Source organism: Coregonus clupeaformis, chromosome 36 (assembly GCF_020615455.1).
Source record: "Coregonus clupeaformis isolate EN_2021a chromosome 36, ASM2061545v1, whole genome shotgun sequence".
NCBI classification, from domain to species: domain Eukaryota; kingdom Metazoa; phylum Chordata; class Actinopteri; order Salmoniformes; family Salmonidae; genus Coregonus; species Coregonus clupeaformis.
Genome location: NC_059227.1, coordinates 8510958 through 8526379, shown reverse-complemented (window position 1 = coordinate 8526379; position 15422 = coordinate 8510958). Strand labels below are relative to the sequence as shown.

The following is a 15422-nucleotide window of genomic DNA, read 5'->3' as shown; positions in this document are numbered from 1 at the left end:
ACACCCGTAGTATATACCTGTGATGAGGTGGTGTTGAAGGAGTCAGGCGTAGGAGGGTAAATCACAGAATAACAGGCTTTAATCCGCAAAATACAGCTTTACGCAGAAATGCATCGAACACACTCCAGGGCACAAAACAGGCGCACTGGAAAATACAAGGCTCACGGGAAATTCTCCCGTCGATACAAAATACACGAGCTCCACCGAGCTTCACTAAAATCTACAATAAACAATCACCCACACAGACAAGGAAGCAGAGGGAACACTTATACAATGACTAATGAGGGATAAGGACCAGGTGTGTGTGATTGAAGAAAAGAAAAATGGAGTTATGGTAAATGGATCGGCAGTAGCTAGTAAGCAGGTGACGCGGAAGGCCGAAACCTGCCCGAACAAGGAGGGGAGGCAGCCTCGGCGGAAGTCGTGACAGTACCCCCCCCCTTGACGCGCAGCTCCAGCAGCGCGCCGATCCCGACCTCGGGGACGGCCAGGAGGACGCGGAGCAGGGCGAGCCGGATGGCGACGGTGGAAATCCCGTAACATGGAGGGATCGAGGATATCCGTCATCGGGACCCAGCACCGTTCCTCCGGACCGTACCCCTCCCACTCCACGAGGTACTGAAGGCCCCCCACCCGACGCCTCGAATCCAGGATGGAATGGACAGAGTACGCCGGGGCCCCCTCGATGTCCAGAGGAGGTGGAGGGACCTCACGCACCTCAGACTCCTGAAGCGGACCAGCTACCACCGGCCTGAGGAGAGACACATGAAACGAGGGGTTAATACGGTAATCAGGGGGAAGTAATAACCTATAAGTGACCTCGTTGACTCTCCTCAGGACTTTAAACGGCCCCACAAACCGCGGGCTCAGCTTCCGGCAGGGCAGGCGGAGGGGCAGATTCCGGGTCGAGAGCCAGACCGATCCTCCGGTACAAAGACGATGGCCTCACTGCGGTGGCGGTCAGCGTTGGCCTTCTGACGACGCACGGCGCGTTGGAGGTGAACATGGGCAGCATCCCACGTCTCCTCTGCGCGCCGAAACCAGTCATCCACCGCAGGAGCCTCGGTCTGGCTCTGGTGCCACGGTGCCAGAACCGGTTGGTAACCTAGAACACACTGGAAAGGCGTTAGGTTAGTGGAGGAGTGGCGGAGAGAGTTCTGGGCATATTCTGCCCATGGCAAAAACACCGACCACTCCCCCTGCCGGTCCTAGCAGTAGGACCGCAGGAACCTACCCACGTCCTGATTTACCCGTTCCACCTGCCCATTACTCTCGGGGTGGAACCCAGAGGTCAGGCTGACCGAGACCCCCAGACGTTCCATGAACGCCTTCCAGACTTGGACATGAACTGGGGACCTCGGTCAGACACTATATCCTCTGGTACCCCGTAGTGCCGGAAGACATGTGTAAACAGGGCCTCCGCAGTTTGCAGAGCCGTGGGGAGACCGGGCAGAGGAAGGAGGCGGCAAGCTTTAGAAAAGCGGTCCACAACGATCAGGGTGGGGGTGTTAGCTTGGGAGAGGGGAAGATCAGTTAGAAAATCAACACTTAGGTGAGACCATTTTCGTTGTGGAACTGGTAAAAGTTATAACTTACCAGCTGGGAGGTGCCTAGGTGCCTTAATCTGGGCGCACACTGAGCAGGAGGAGACATACACCCTCACGTCCTTAGCCAAGGTAGGCCACCAATATTTTCCGGTCAGGCAGCGCACTGTACGGCCGATAAAGCTGAACGCCGAAACCTGCCCGAACAAGGAGGGGAGGCAGCCTCGACGGAAGTCGTGACAATGCCACTGTACTCAAAGTTTTGTCTTTTCCACACTGATATATTGAGACGAATGAAATACTGCAAGTTTTATGGAAAACTGCACTTTTCTACCTCATGCTAGGTAGCAGAAGCCACTCAGCCATATTGGAATGGCAGTGTCAACCAATCAGCTCCGTTGTTGTTCAACGCTACGTGCCATTCCATAATGGCTGCTGTGGCTACTGGTAGCTAGCATGAGGACGAAAAGGGACGTTTTCTGGGAAAACTAGCAGTATTTCAATCTTCTCGATGGAGCAATGTGGATAAAGGTAACATTTGGAGTACAGTGGCATATCCCATCACTGCACTGAGGTACATTTTCTGATCAATATCTGCCGCCGGCTCCACGGTGTCTTGATGTAACCATGATTGCATTCTGACCTCAGTGCAGCTAGTGTAAACAAGGGCAGCTGTACTCTGTATCTTCTGGCAAAGAGAAACAATACAGTATCAATTCTCCATATTGCATACCCTCTTTGAGATTACTTAATTCCTGAAACGCCCTCTTTGCGGAGACAACAAATGAGATTCTCATCTCATTCACCACAACAGTAAAAGGGGCAGCTTCTTGCGGCCAACCAGTAGGAACAGGTTTTGTGTTGAGCAGACGCAAAACAGGTACCAGATCAGCTGCTTCTACCATACACGCATTCCCCCACATGGCCCACAAGCCTTATAGCTTGTCCAGAGACAGTATCTAATTAACAATACTGGATGTGATTTCTGTATGAATAATACTCATAGCGTTGGTGACAAGTTATATCCCCTTTTCTTTTTTACTTTTACAATGAATGTTAAAGAGGCTTTTTAGGTTGTTTTAGAGGCTAATGGTTCACTATGGCATACCAGTCTTTAACCAAATGCAAGGTAAAAAAACTGGTGATGCTGCAGTTTTAAAAGCCTACTATAGTGTCTCTTCAACGTGAAAGTGAAAGTGTTTCTGATAAAACCATCTCTCCTCCCCTTTACCCTCAAACTGTGTATTTCATTTTCCTCTGGGCATCGAAGACGGTAGTCAGATTGTCTTTCAGTAGTCATCTTCCAAAGAAATTCACACGGCATTATGGTTCAGTAAGTACATTTTCCTCTTTACATTTAGCACTAACTTACACATGATAGAGTTAAAGGCGGATCTGATCTGTGTATTGTTTGTTCAATTGATATCCGGACTCTAACAATGAAGACAGATAATCATTTCTGAATTGATAGGCACACAGAATAAGTCATGGCATCATTGAATGCATTTACACAGGCATTCCAATACTAATCTTTTTCCCACTAATTGGTCTTTTGAACAATCACATCAGCTCTTTTGTCAATAATTGGTCAAAACTTCAGAATTGGCCTGTGTAAATGCAGCCATTATGTTGCAGATTAGTTGTTCTTAGGGGTGCACCTGTCTAAACTCATGCATTGCTCAATGTTCATCCTTCATTGAGTTATCTTTATTAACACTACTTTGTGTTTAAGTAAAGTTGATGTGGTATGTATAGGCTACTGGTGCAGACATGAAAATAGAATGGGTTTTATGATGCTAATTATATGGGTGTATAATATGAACAATTAACTTTCACTTTCTTGTTTCCAGTAGATCACGTGGTCAAATAAAGGCAAGAGGGTTCCAAGTAGGGAGGTGGGTGGGAGACCGCATAGCTTATCTCAGAAGGATCTGTCATAATCAGAATGAAAGTGAAAGATTACTTGAAATATTTACATTGTCTGCACACTGGTTGTTATATTATATATATATTTACATTAACATTTTAGTCATTTAGCAGACACTCTTATCCAGAGCGACTTACAGTTAATCGAACCCACAACCCTGGCGTTGCAAACACCATGCTCTACCAACTGAGCTACATCCCTGCCGGCCATTCCCTCCCCTACCCTGGACGACGCTGGGCCAATTGTGCGCCGCCCCATGGGTCTCCCGGTCGCGGCCGGCTACGACAGAGCCTGGATTCGAACCAGGATCTCTAGTGGCACAGCTAGCACTGCGATGCAGTGCCTTAGACCACTGTGCCACAGTAAGATATGTATTTTATTGTCTGTTACATGATTAATAATTATATTTTCCCTGTTCACTCCCCTTACAGATCCACAATGGAACACGGAGGTAATTATTTTAACAGGACACAGGCCTTCCACTTATTTAAATAATGTTTAAGGCCAGATCTTAGGTTAGGCTTATATCTGTCTGGGCGGTGATCTAAACCAAAACATTTCTACTTTTAGTTTTAGGGTCAATACTTGACTTTTCTCTTTTTTGTCCATTACAAAACAGAGGTGCCAAGGTTGATTAAATACTACACCATCACCACTGGCAATACTATGGGTTCTCATATCCAGTTTACGAGACAACTTGGAGGAGGCTTCACTGAAGTGATGTCACCAGAGCAGAGTGATGTCATCATGGCTTTCTGTCCCATTGTCTCTCGTGCTGGTACTGATATTGAGGCAGCACTGCAGCAGATTCCAGGTAGCCAACCCCCAAAGTATCCTCAAACTATATTACTGTCTCTTCTATATATTCTATCTCCACATCAGTGTTGATCTAGATAGAACATGTATCAAGAGGCTAATGACATTAATAAATGCTTTGTTTGTCCCTCATTCCTTTGACAGATGATAAACATGTCATTCTGGTAGTCCTGCATCACTTTTTTAATCCGGAGTGCACTGTACCTGACAGCAGCCGACTAGTGACCAGAGGTGATATAAAACTCACAGTGGACTGTCTGTTCCATGAGAGTCAGGGAGGGCTACTGAACTGTCCTCGCAACAAAGCAGCAGTTGGTAACATTCTGATCCAGCTGAACATGAAGCCAAAGGTAGTTCACCCATGTTGTATGTGTATATTCGTCATTCATTCATGATCATTCATGAATTGGACACACAAACCAAACACATTTGGTTAGCAAAATGAGTTCATGCAAAAGCAGATATTTTAATTTAAGGGTCCAAGAGTGTAAATAATGTTTTTTCATTTAAATATTAGTATTTGTTATTTGTAATCAAAGTATATAGAACTACTTTATTCAGTGTATTGAAATACTGTATTCATAGGTGACAGATGTCGTCATGGACATCCCTGATCACAGGAACAGGCCAGTATGTATATTTTCATTTTAGGAGTTGCCACTTAACTCAACAGCTGACAAAATACCCAACAATTGTATACCACTATATGATGTCATATAGAGCTTTTATACAAAGTTTATATACATTTTGTATGTAATTTGCAATCTTTCTCTCTGCTGCAGCGCACATTTCTTGGAGGTAAGTACCAGCTATAAATCATACATTAATATGATATGTATGTACAATATCTACATTCACTTGTCATTTAAGAAAACTGCTATTGGGGGATCAATGTTGATGCCTGTAAGAAAAACTGACTGTAAACAGATCATGTGGAAGCAGTGTTTGACTTCAGTTGCAAAACCACATCCACCACTTTCTGATTTCAAAAACCATTATGAAGGAAGTGCCTCCTGTCTCGTTTCAAAGAGATAGCTCATCTTGATAACTGGATTGCCTCATTTCCAAATAAGCATAATGGATTACAGTGTATTTTTCCCCTTGAACTACTTTTGATGTAATGCAATTAAAAATATAAAGCATTCTATCTAGATAGTGTGAATTATTTCTACATTTGCTTCATATTTTCTGTATCTCTATAGGGATGTCAGGGATGGTGAGATTCTTCATATTTGTGTATGGCAATACCTTGGGTGCTCATGTGGATTTGACAAGACATCTCGTCATCAGAGGAGGCTGTACTGAAGTGATGTCACTAGAAGAGAGTGATGTCGTCATGGCTTTTTGTCCCATCGTCTCTCGTGCTGGTACTGATATTGAGGCAGCACTGCAGCAGATTCCAGGTAATTTAGTCAGGGCAGAATCAATCCCTCCAAAATGAATGGGAAAATAGGCAAACAAAATAAAATGGTAATGAGGTGATGTGTATTTTGTTTTCTTTTTGACAGCTGGTAAACCTGTCATTCTGGTAGTGCTGCATCACACCTTCATCCCAGACTACACCGTACCTGAGAGCAGCAGACTAGTGACCAGAGGTGATGTAAAACTTACAGTGGACTGTCTCTTCCATGAGAGCAAGGGACTATTGGAGTGTCATCGCAATGAAGCAGCAGTCAAAGAGATACTGAGGAAGCTTAATATACATCCTGAGGTATTTACTCATCACCACCATTTTGAATTTCACTTTGTTAATGATGTACTATGAGAACTAAAGATAACATTTTAATCTTTCTTTCTTTTACAGACTGAATCTGGATCTGCAGTCAGTCGTTGTAAGTCCACCATTAATTCAAACTAAATTCTACAACATAACACTTTATTTATAACTAATAACTATATAATCCATATACATAGTTGTTGGTAATTATGACACGTTTTTATACAGAGGTTATTTTGTTTGCATTTCAGAAACATTGACTCTTGTGATAATTGTACTTTACTGTAGCTAACTAACATTTACTACCATCTTACAGGTCGCCAGACACCACCATTTGCATTTGCTGTTGGTCTTATTTTTCTTGTTCTTTTGTGTTTGACTATATTTTTTAGTGTTTCTAGCTAGAAACAATGAGGTTTATCAAAATAACCTAATGGAAATAGAGCAAGTAGTTCTAAACTGCAATAGAGGAATAAACTGTAGAAATTACATAGACAACACAGATAGACTGACTTAATTGTACATTAAAAGTAATGAATAAAGCCTAATAAAGCACCTACTCTACCTAGCTCTATCTATCAGGATAGTGTGTTAGTTTAAGATGGCACGATGCTCATGTAATATTGTAGGCCTACTCTGATTGTATATTCTGTGTTGTCACTTTATTCTGCTTCGACTGCCCTTCTTTTAAATATTAAAGTCATTGAATTTCAGTTGCTATATGAGTGTGAGTCATTGATGAAGCACAAATAGTCATCATTACACTTTGACATTAAAAACATGACACCTGTATTGGGGTAGGTGTGATGCTGCGTTGTTAACCAAGTGGGAAGGTGGTATTTACCAGTTGTGAAGTCGTAAATACCAGTTTGCACTTGTTGAGAAACGCTAATTGGCTAATGGCCAACAAGCTGTGTCAACCATAAACTAAAACTACAGCTATCCACAGCCGCTGGAAGTAGGGGTGCTGGGGGTGCTGCAGCCCCCACTGAAAAATCAGAATAAAAAAATATATATTTAGCATTTTAAACAATTGCCCCCACCCCCAAACTACTTCCCGTGGCTATGCAGCTATCATGTTCATAGATTATATATAAAAAACAATGTTTTGTTGTTGGATTTAACTGCCGAAAATGCTGTTATCGAGGTAATTTCCTTAGTAGGTGACGTCAGAGGTCAGCATGTGGGAGAACACAGCCCTTAGCTGTGGTATATTGGCCATATCACAAACCCCTAAGGTGCCTTATTGCTATTATAAACTGGTTACCAACGTAATTAGAGCAGTAAAAATAAATGTTTTGTCATATCCGTGGTATATGGTCTGATATACCACGGCTGTCAGCCAATCAGCATTCAGGGCTCAAACAACCCAGTTTATAATTACATTTACATTTACGTCATTTAGCAGACGCTCTTATCCAGAGGGACTTACAAATTGGTGCATTCACCTTATAGCCAGTGGGATAACCACTTTACAATATGTTTTTTTTTTTTCTTCTTTCTTTGGGGTGGGATAAGGGGGAGTAGAAGGATTACTTCATCCTATCCCAGGTATTCCTTAAAGAGGTGGGGTTTCAAGTGTCTCCGGAAGGTGGTGAGTGACTCCGCTGTCCTGGCGTCGTGAGGGAGCTTGTTCCACCATTGGGGTGCCAGAGCAGCGAACAGTTTTGAATGGGCTGAGCGGGAACTGTGCTTCCGCAGAGGTAGGGGGGCCAGCAGGCCAGAGGTGGATGAACGCCATACCCTCGTTTGGGTTTAGGGACTGATCAGAGCCTGAAGGTACGGAGGTGCCGTTCCCCTCACAGCTCCGTAGGCAAGCACCATGGTCTTGTAGCAGATGCGAGCTTCAACTGGAAGCCAGTGGAGTGTGCAGAGGAGCGGGGTGACGTGAGAGAACTTGGGAAGGTTGAACACCAGACTGGCTGCGGCATTCTGGATGAGTTGTAGGGGTTTAATGGCACAGGCAGGGAGCCCAGCCAACAGCGAGTTGCAGTAATCCAGACGGGAGATGACAAGTTCCTGGATTAGGACCTGTGCCGCTTCCTGTGTAAGGCAGGGTCGTACTCTCCGAATGTTGTAGAGCATGAACCTACAGGATCGGGTCACCGCCTTGATGTTAGTGGAGAATGACAGGGTGTTGTCCAGGGTCACGCCAAGGCTCTTCGCACTCTGGGAGGAGGACACAACGGAGTTGTCAACCGTGATGGCGAGATCATGGAACGGGCAGTCCTTCCCTGGGAGGAAGAGCAGCTCCGTCTTGCCGAGGTTCAGCTTGAGGTGGTGATCCGTCATCCACACTGATATGTCTGCCAGACATGTAGAGATGCGATTCGCCACCTGGTTATCAGAAGGGGGAAAGGAGAAGATTAGTTGTGTGTCGTCTGTGTAGCAATGACAGGAGAGGCCATGTGAGGATATGACAGAGCCAAGTGACTTGGTGTATAGCGAGAATAGGAGAGGGCCTAGAACTAAGCCCTGGGGGACACCAGTGGTGAGAGCACGTGGTGCGTAGACAGATTCTCGCCACGCCACTTGGTAGGAGCGACCGGTCAGGTAGGACGCAATCCAAGAGTGAGCCGCGCCGGAGATGCCCAACTTGGAGAGGGTGGAGAGGAGGATCTGATGGTTCACAGTATCAAAGGCAGCAGACAGGTCTAGAAGGACAAGAGCAGAGGAGAGAGAGTTAGCTTTAGCAGTGCGGAGAGCCTCCGTGACACAGAGAAGAGCAGTCTCAGTTGAATGACCAGTCTTGAAACCTGACTGGTTTGGATCAAGAAGGTCATTCTGAGAGAGATAGCAAGACAGTTGGCTAAAGACGGCACGCTCATGAGTTTTGGAGAGAAAAGAAAGAAGGGATACTGGTCTGTAGTTGTTGACATCGGAGGGATCGAGTGTAGGTTTTTTGAGAAAGGGTGCAACTCTCGCTCTCTTGAAGACGGAAGGGACATAGCCAGCGGTCAAGGATGAGTTGATGAGCAAGGTGAGGTAAGGGAGAAGGTCACCGGAGATGGTCTGGAGAAGAGAGGAGGGGATAGGGTCAAGCGGGCAGGTTATTGGGCGGCCGGCCGTCACAAGTCGCAAGATTTCATCTGGAGAGAGAGGGGAGAAAGAAGTCAAAGCATAGGGTAGGGCAGTGTGAGCAGGACCAGCAGTGTCATTTGACTTAACAAACGAGGATCGGATGTCGTCAACCTTCTTTTCAAAATGGTTGACGAAGTCATCCACAGAGAGGGAGGAGGGGGGAAGGGGAGGAGGATTCAGCAGGGAGGAGAAGGTGGCAAAGAGCTTCCCTAGGGTTAGAGGCAGATGCTTGGAATTTAGAGTGGTAGAAAGTGGCTTTAGCAGCAGAAACAGAGGAAGAAAATGTAGAGAGGAGGGAGTGAAAAGATGCCAGGTCCGCAGGGGAGTCTAGTTTTCCTCCATTTCCGCTCGGCTGCCCGGAGCCCCTTTTCTGTGAGCTCGCAATGAGTCGTCAAGCCACGGAGCATGAGGGGAGGACCGAGCCGGCCGGGAGGATAGGGGACATAGAGATTCAAAGGATGCAGAAGGGAGGAGAGGAGGGTTGAGGAGGCAGAATCAGGAGATTGGAGGGAGAAGGATTGAGCAGAGGGAAGAGATGATAGGATGGAAGAGGAGAGAGTAGCGGGAGAGAGAGAGTGAAGGTTGCGACGGCGCATTACCATCTGAGTAGGGGCAGAGTGAGTAGTGTTGGAGGAGAGCGAGAGAGAAAAGGATACAAAGTAGTGGTCGGAGACATGGAGGGGAGTTGCAGTGAGAATAGTAGAAGAACAGCATCTAGTAAAGATGAGGTCAAGCGTGTTGCCTGCCTTGTGAGTAGGGGGGGACGGTGAGAGGGTGAGGTCAAAAGAGGAGAGGAGTGGAAAGAAGGAGGCATAGAGAAATGAGTCAAAGGTAGACGTAGGGAGGTTAAAGTCACCCAGAACTGTGAGGGGTGAGCCATCCTCAGGAAAGGAACTTATCAAGGCGTCAAGCTCATTGATGAACTCTCCAAGGGAACCTGGAGGGCGATAAATGACAAGGATGTTAAGCTTGAATGGGCTAGTGACTGTGACAGCATGGAATTCAAATGAGGAGATAGACGGATGGGTCAGGGGGAAAAGAGAGAATGTCCACTTGGGAGAAATTAGGATTCCTGTGCCACCACCCCGCTGACCAGATGCTCTCGGGGTTTTCGAGAACACATGGTCAGACGAGGAGAGAGCAGTATGAGTGTGTTTAACTGTGGGCTGTCTGTATACAAAAGTAATTGTCTTGATTTGGTGTTATTGTTTAGGTAATGAAACTATGCATAGCCAGCAATGTGCCACAATGTTTCATAAGTTATTACATTTCCACAATAGAACAACAACAGTGCTTATTTGCAGCGCTGCGGAAAGCCAACACAATAAATATATTGGCTACAGTATTCCAGTAGCTGTAGCCTAAGTATGGGTAGCTGTAGCCTAATATGGCGACCGGAGGAGTGGGTGTATGGAAAGCAAATAAGCTAATTGGGAAGATTTGTTGCCACTGATTGCGTTGCTGATTGGGCTGCAAGATGAGTCGATAAGCCTGACACCAGTGCTCCCGTTTCCACTAGATATCACAGCCACAAAGTCAAAATGCCTGCCGACTTCCTACTTGGTATCAGGGTCGTGTAGCTATTTCAAGTAGGATAGCAGCCTACACAAGAAATAACTAATATTGAAAACCATAGATGTCACCTTGATACATACATACAGTCTACTACTCAATGGGGAGGGCATGTACAGCAACAACACTGGGACACAGTGCCTTTCGCTCCCGCTTGGCAAGCACTACTGTTCGGCAACAGCGTGGAAAGTAGCTACCTAGTCGTCAAGATAAGGGTGACAATCACCGTAAGCACACGCATACAACGCATGAAGCAACAGTACACCCATCATCAGTACTTTTATTTGAAAAATAAACAATTGTCAGTTTTACAACTGAAAATGTACAATTATTTGTTTAAAACTAACAGTGAAATACGACACAGACTCATCCTCTGGCTTCAAAACAGAAGTCCAATGAACGGTAGTTGCGTGGTAAGAAACTGCAGAAAAAAAACACAGCTTAATCAAAACCATCTAACCTTCGACACACACATTCCTTTCGATACACCCACTCCTTTCCACACGCCCACTATTTCCCTTTCTACACACCCACTCCTTTCCACACGCCCACTGCTTTCATTTAAACACACCCACTTGCCCATACTCCGGTCGCCATATTGGGCTGCAGCTACCCCTTTCTCGTTCTCTGAGATCATTCACTCTTGACAGTAATTAAATAAACGTCATCTGGCTACCACCATAGAGGTACTATATTTAGGTCTACCACCTCTTCACTCCCTCTGTCAAGGGGTGCTGAAGGTGGGTGTGGTGCAGGAATCAAGCGCAGGATGCAGAAGCTCAGTCCAAAAGACTTTAGTGAAATATTCACGTAGTAAATGAGCACAATAAGCCCGGAGGCGAAATAACGGCGCACACAGGCGTCAAACAAACGGCGCACTAACATGTGCGAAAACCTCTCCAAACACTGGAGGGAAGTACGTAGCTCAAACACCAAAACAGAAGAGCAATCACCCACAAACACAGACACACACAACGAGAACTAAATAGGACACTAACGAGGACTAACTAGACACAGGTGTACAACATCAAGACAAAACCAAACGAACATGAAACATAGATCGGTGGCAGCTAGTACTCCGGGGACGACGACCGCCGAAGCCTGCCCGAACCAGGAGGAGGAGCAGCCTCGGCCGAAACCGTGACAGAACCCCCCCCTTGACGCGCGGCTCCAGCCGTGCGCCGACCCCGGCCTCGGGGACGACCAGGAGGACGCGGAGCAGGGCGCGCGGGATGGTCCCGGTGGAACTCCGACAGGAGAGATGGGTCTAGGATGTCCCTCCGCGGCACCCAGCACCGCTCCTCCGGGCCGTACCCCTCCCACTCCACGAGATACTGGAGACCCCCCATCCGGCGTCTTGAGTCCAAGATGGATCGAACGGTGTACGCCGGAGCCCCCTCGATGTCCAGTGGGGGCGGAGGAGTCTCTCCTATCTCACCCTCCTGGAGTGGACCAGCTACCACCGGCCTGAGAAGAGACACATGGAACGAGGGGTTAATTATAATTCTTATATATATAATTCTTATATTCAACAGGTAGATGTAACCTATAACACACCTTGTTCAATCTTCTCAGGACTTTAAAAGGCCCCACAAACCGCCGACCCAGCTTCCGGCAGGGCAGGCGGAGGGGTAGGTTTCTGGTAGAGAGCCAGACTCGATCTCCGGCCCCTCACTGCGGTGGAGATCGGCGCTCGCCTTGTGACGACGGATGGCCCGCTGCAGGTGGACGTGGGCAGCGTTCCACGTCTCCTCCGAGCGCCTCATCCAATCATCCACCGCAGGGGCCTCGATCTGGCTCTGCTGCCAAGGTGCCAGAACCGGCTGGTAACCTAACACACATTGGAAGGGGGTTAGGTTGGTAAAGGAGTGGCGGAGAGAGTTCTGGGCCATCTCGGCCCAGGGAATGTACCGAGCCCACTCCTCAGGCCGGTCCTGGCAATACGACCTCAGAAACCTACCCACATCCTGGTTGACACGTTCTACCTGCCCGTTACTCTCCGGTTGGTTCCCTGAGGTAAGGCTAACCGAGACCCCCAAACGCTCTCCATACTCGGGAGGCAAACTGGGGGCCTCGATCAGACACTATATCCTCGGGTACCCCGTAATGCCGGAAGACGTGGGTAAATAGGGCCTCTGCGGTTTGTAGGGCAGTAGGCAGACCCGACATAGGGAGAAGACGACAGGCCTTAGAGAACCGGTCCACAACGACCAGGATGGTGGTATTCCCCTGAGAGAGGGGAAGGTCTGTCACAAAATCCACCGAGAGGTGGGACCATGGTCGTTGTGGAACGGGCAGGGGTTGTAACTTACCCCTGGGCAGGTGTCTGGGCGCCTTACACTGGGCGCACACCGAGCAGGAGGAGACATAAACCCTCACATCCCTGGCTAACGTGGGCCACCAGTATTTAGTGCTAAGACAATGCACTGTCCGGCCAATACCCGGATGTCCAGAGGAGGGTGACATGTGAGCCCAGTAAATGAGTCGATCCCGAATCTCGAGCGGAACGTACTTCCGACCCTCAGGACACTGTGGTGGGCTGGGGTCGGTACGCAACGCTCGCTCGATCTCGGCATCGACCTCCCACACCACCGGTGCCACAAGACAAGACTCCGGTAGTATGGGAGTAGGGTCAACGGACCTCTCCTCCGTGTCATACCGCCGGGACAGCGCATCTGCCTTACAATTCTGGGACCCAGGGATGTACGTGATTTTAAATACGAACCTGGTGAGAAACATACTCCATCGAGCCTGGCGAGGGTTCAGTCTCCTCGCTGCCCGGATGTACTCCAGGTTCCGATGGTCAGTCAAAATGAGGAAAGGGTGTTGAGCCCCCTCAAGCCAATGCCTCCACACCTTAAGGGCCTGAACTACAGCTAACAGCTCCCTGTCCCCGACGTCATAATTACGCTCCGCCGGGCTGAGCTTTTTTGAGTAAAAAGCACAGGGGCGGAGTTTAGGTGGCGTGCCGGACCGTTGAGAGAGAACGGCCCCTATACCAGCCTCAGACGCGTCCACCTCAACCTGAAAGGGTAATGCGGGATCCGGGTTGCGCCAGCACCGGAGCCGACGTAAACAGGTCCTTCAGTCTCCTAAAGGCCCTGTCCGCATCAGCTGACCACTGCAGGCGCACCGGACCCCCTTTCAGAAGGGACGTGATGGGAGCTGCCACCTGTCCAAAACCCCCGGATAAACCTCCGGTAGTAATTCGCAAAGCCCAAGAACTGCTGCACCTCTTTGACAGTGGTTGGGGTTTGCCAATTACGCACAGCGGACACACGATCCACCTCCATTCTCACCCCCTGACGTGGACAACCGATAACCCAAAAAAGGAGACCGACTCCTGGAAAAACAGACATTTCTCTGCCTTGACATATAGGTCGTGCTCCAACAGCCTCCTCAATACACGACGCACCAGGGTTATATGCTCGGCTCGGGTAGACGAGTACACCAGAATGTCATCAATGTACACGACCACCCCTTGCCCCTGCATATCCCGGAAAATGTCATCTATGAAGGATTGGAAGACTGATGGAGCATTCATCAACCCATATGGCATGACGAGATACTCGAAATGACCTGACGTGGTACTAAACGCGGTTTTCCATTCGTCGCCCTCCCTAATGCGCACCAAGTTATACGCGCTCCTGAGATCCAGTTTTGTGAAAAACCGTGCTCCATGCAATGACTCCGTCATGGTCGCAATCAGAGGGAGTGGATAACTGTATTTCACAGTAATCTGATTGAGACCACGGTAATCAATGCACGGGCGCAACCCTCCATCTTTTTTCTTCACAAAAAAGAAGCTCGAGGAGGCGGGAGAAGTGGAGGGCCGAATGTATCCCTGTCTCAAAGATTCGGCTATGTAAGTCTCCATAGCTTTTCTCTCCTCTTGAGACAAAGGATACACGTGGCTCCGTGGGAGCGCTGCTCCTGCCTGGAGATCAATCACACAATCCCCCTGTCTATGAGGAGGCAACTGCGTCGCCCTAGTTTTACTAAACACGAGAGCTAAATCCCCATATTCAGGCGGAATGTGCAGTGCGGGCACTTGGTTTGGACTTTCCACCGAAGTCGCCCCCACGGAAACACCCAGACATCGCCCCTCGCACTGAGCAGACCACCCATCGAGAGCCCTCTGTTGCCACGAAATAGCAGGGTTATGGGTGCTTAACCAGGGAATCCCCAGCACCACTGGGTACGCAGGAGAGTCGATCAGATACAGCTGTATAGTCTCTTCATGACCCCCCTGCGCACACATCCTAAGTGTTGCTGTGATCTCCCTAATCAACCCCGACCCCAACGGGCGGCTATCTTAGGCATGAACGGGAAAAGGTTTGTCAACAGGTAGGAGAGGGATCCCTAAATCTAAACAAAACTTTAGATCAACAAAATTCCCAGCTGCGCCTGAATCTACTTGCGCCTTATGCTGGGAATGAGGTGCAACCTGTGGAAAACAAACAGGTATACAAAAGTGCGCAACAGAGAGCTCTGGGTAAGTGGGGCGTCTACTCACCTGGGAGGGCTCCCTAGTGCGTGGCCTGTTGTCTTCTCCCCCGGAGAACCCTCCCCAGCACCTGGCTGCACTGTGCCCTCCACGACCGCACTTGGTGCAGGAGACAGGCCCCCTCGGGCTCCTCCTCCTCCTTTCTCTAGCACCGGCACCCCCGAGCTCCATAGGGCTCGGCTCGGAGGTGCCGGAGGGCGGAATGGACGGACCCCCCTCGGGACGTCCACGGGTGGCCAGCAGGGTGTCCAGACGGAT

General features: G+C 48.3%; 1 protein-coding gene across 2 annotated transcripts in view; it reads left to right on the top strand.

Annotated features, from left to right (window-relative positions):
- The first annotated feature begins 2794 nt into the window (after positions 1-2794).
- LOC121552793 overlaps positions 2795-15422 on the top strand; it is a 29362-nt gene continuing 16734 nt past the window's right edge. Inside the window, exons 1-9 of one of the 2 annotated variants that reach the window (XM_041865832.1) lie at positions 3769-3922; positions 4091-4285; positions 4432-4637; positions 4873-4917; positions 5070-5085; positions 5490-5690; positions 5796-5998; positions 6092-6119; positions 6321-6717. In XM_041865832.1, coding sequence (XP_041721766.1) covers positions 3841-3922; positions 4091-4285; positions 4432-4637; positions 4873-4917; positions 5070-5085; positions 5490-5690; positions 5796-5998; positions 6092-6119; positions 6321-6409 — 1065 coding nt within the window. In that variant the 5' untranslated portion in view covers positions 3769-3840 and the 3' untranslated portion in view covers positions 6410-6717. Of the gene's footprint in view, positions 2878-3768; positions 3923-4090; positions 4286-4431; positions 4638-4872; positions 4918-5069; positions 5086-5489; positions 5691-5795; positions 5999-6091; positions 6120-6320; positions 6718-15422 lie in introns of those variants that run through there. The other variant, XM_041865831.1, reaches the window with a different exon arrangement.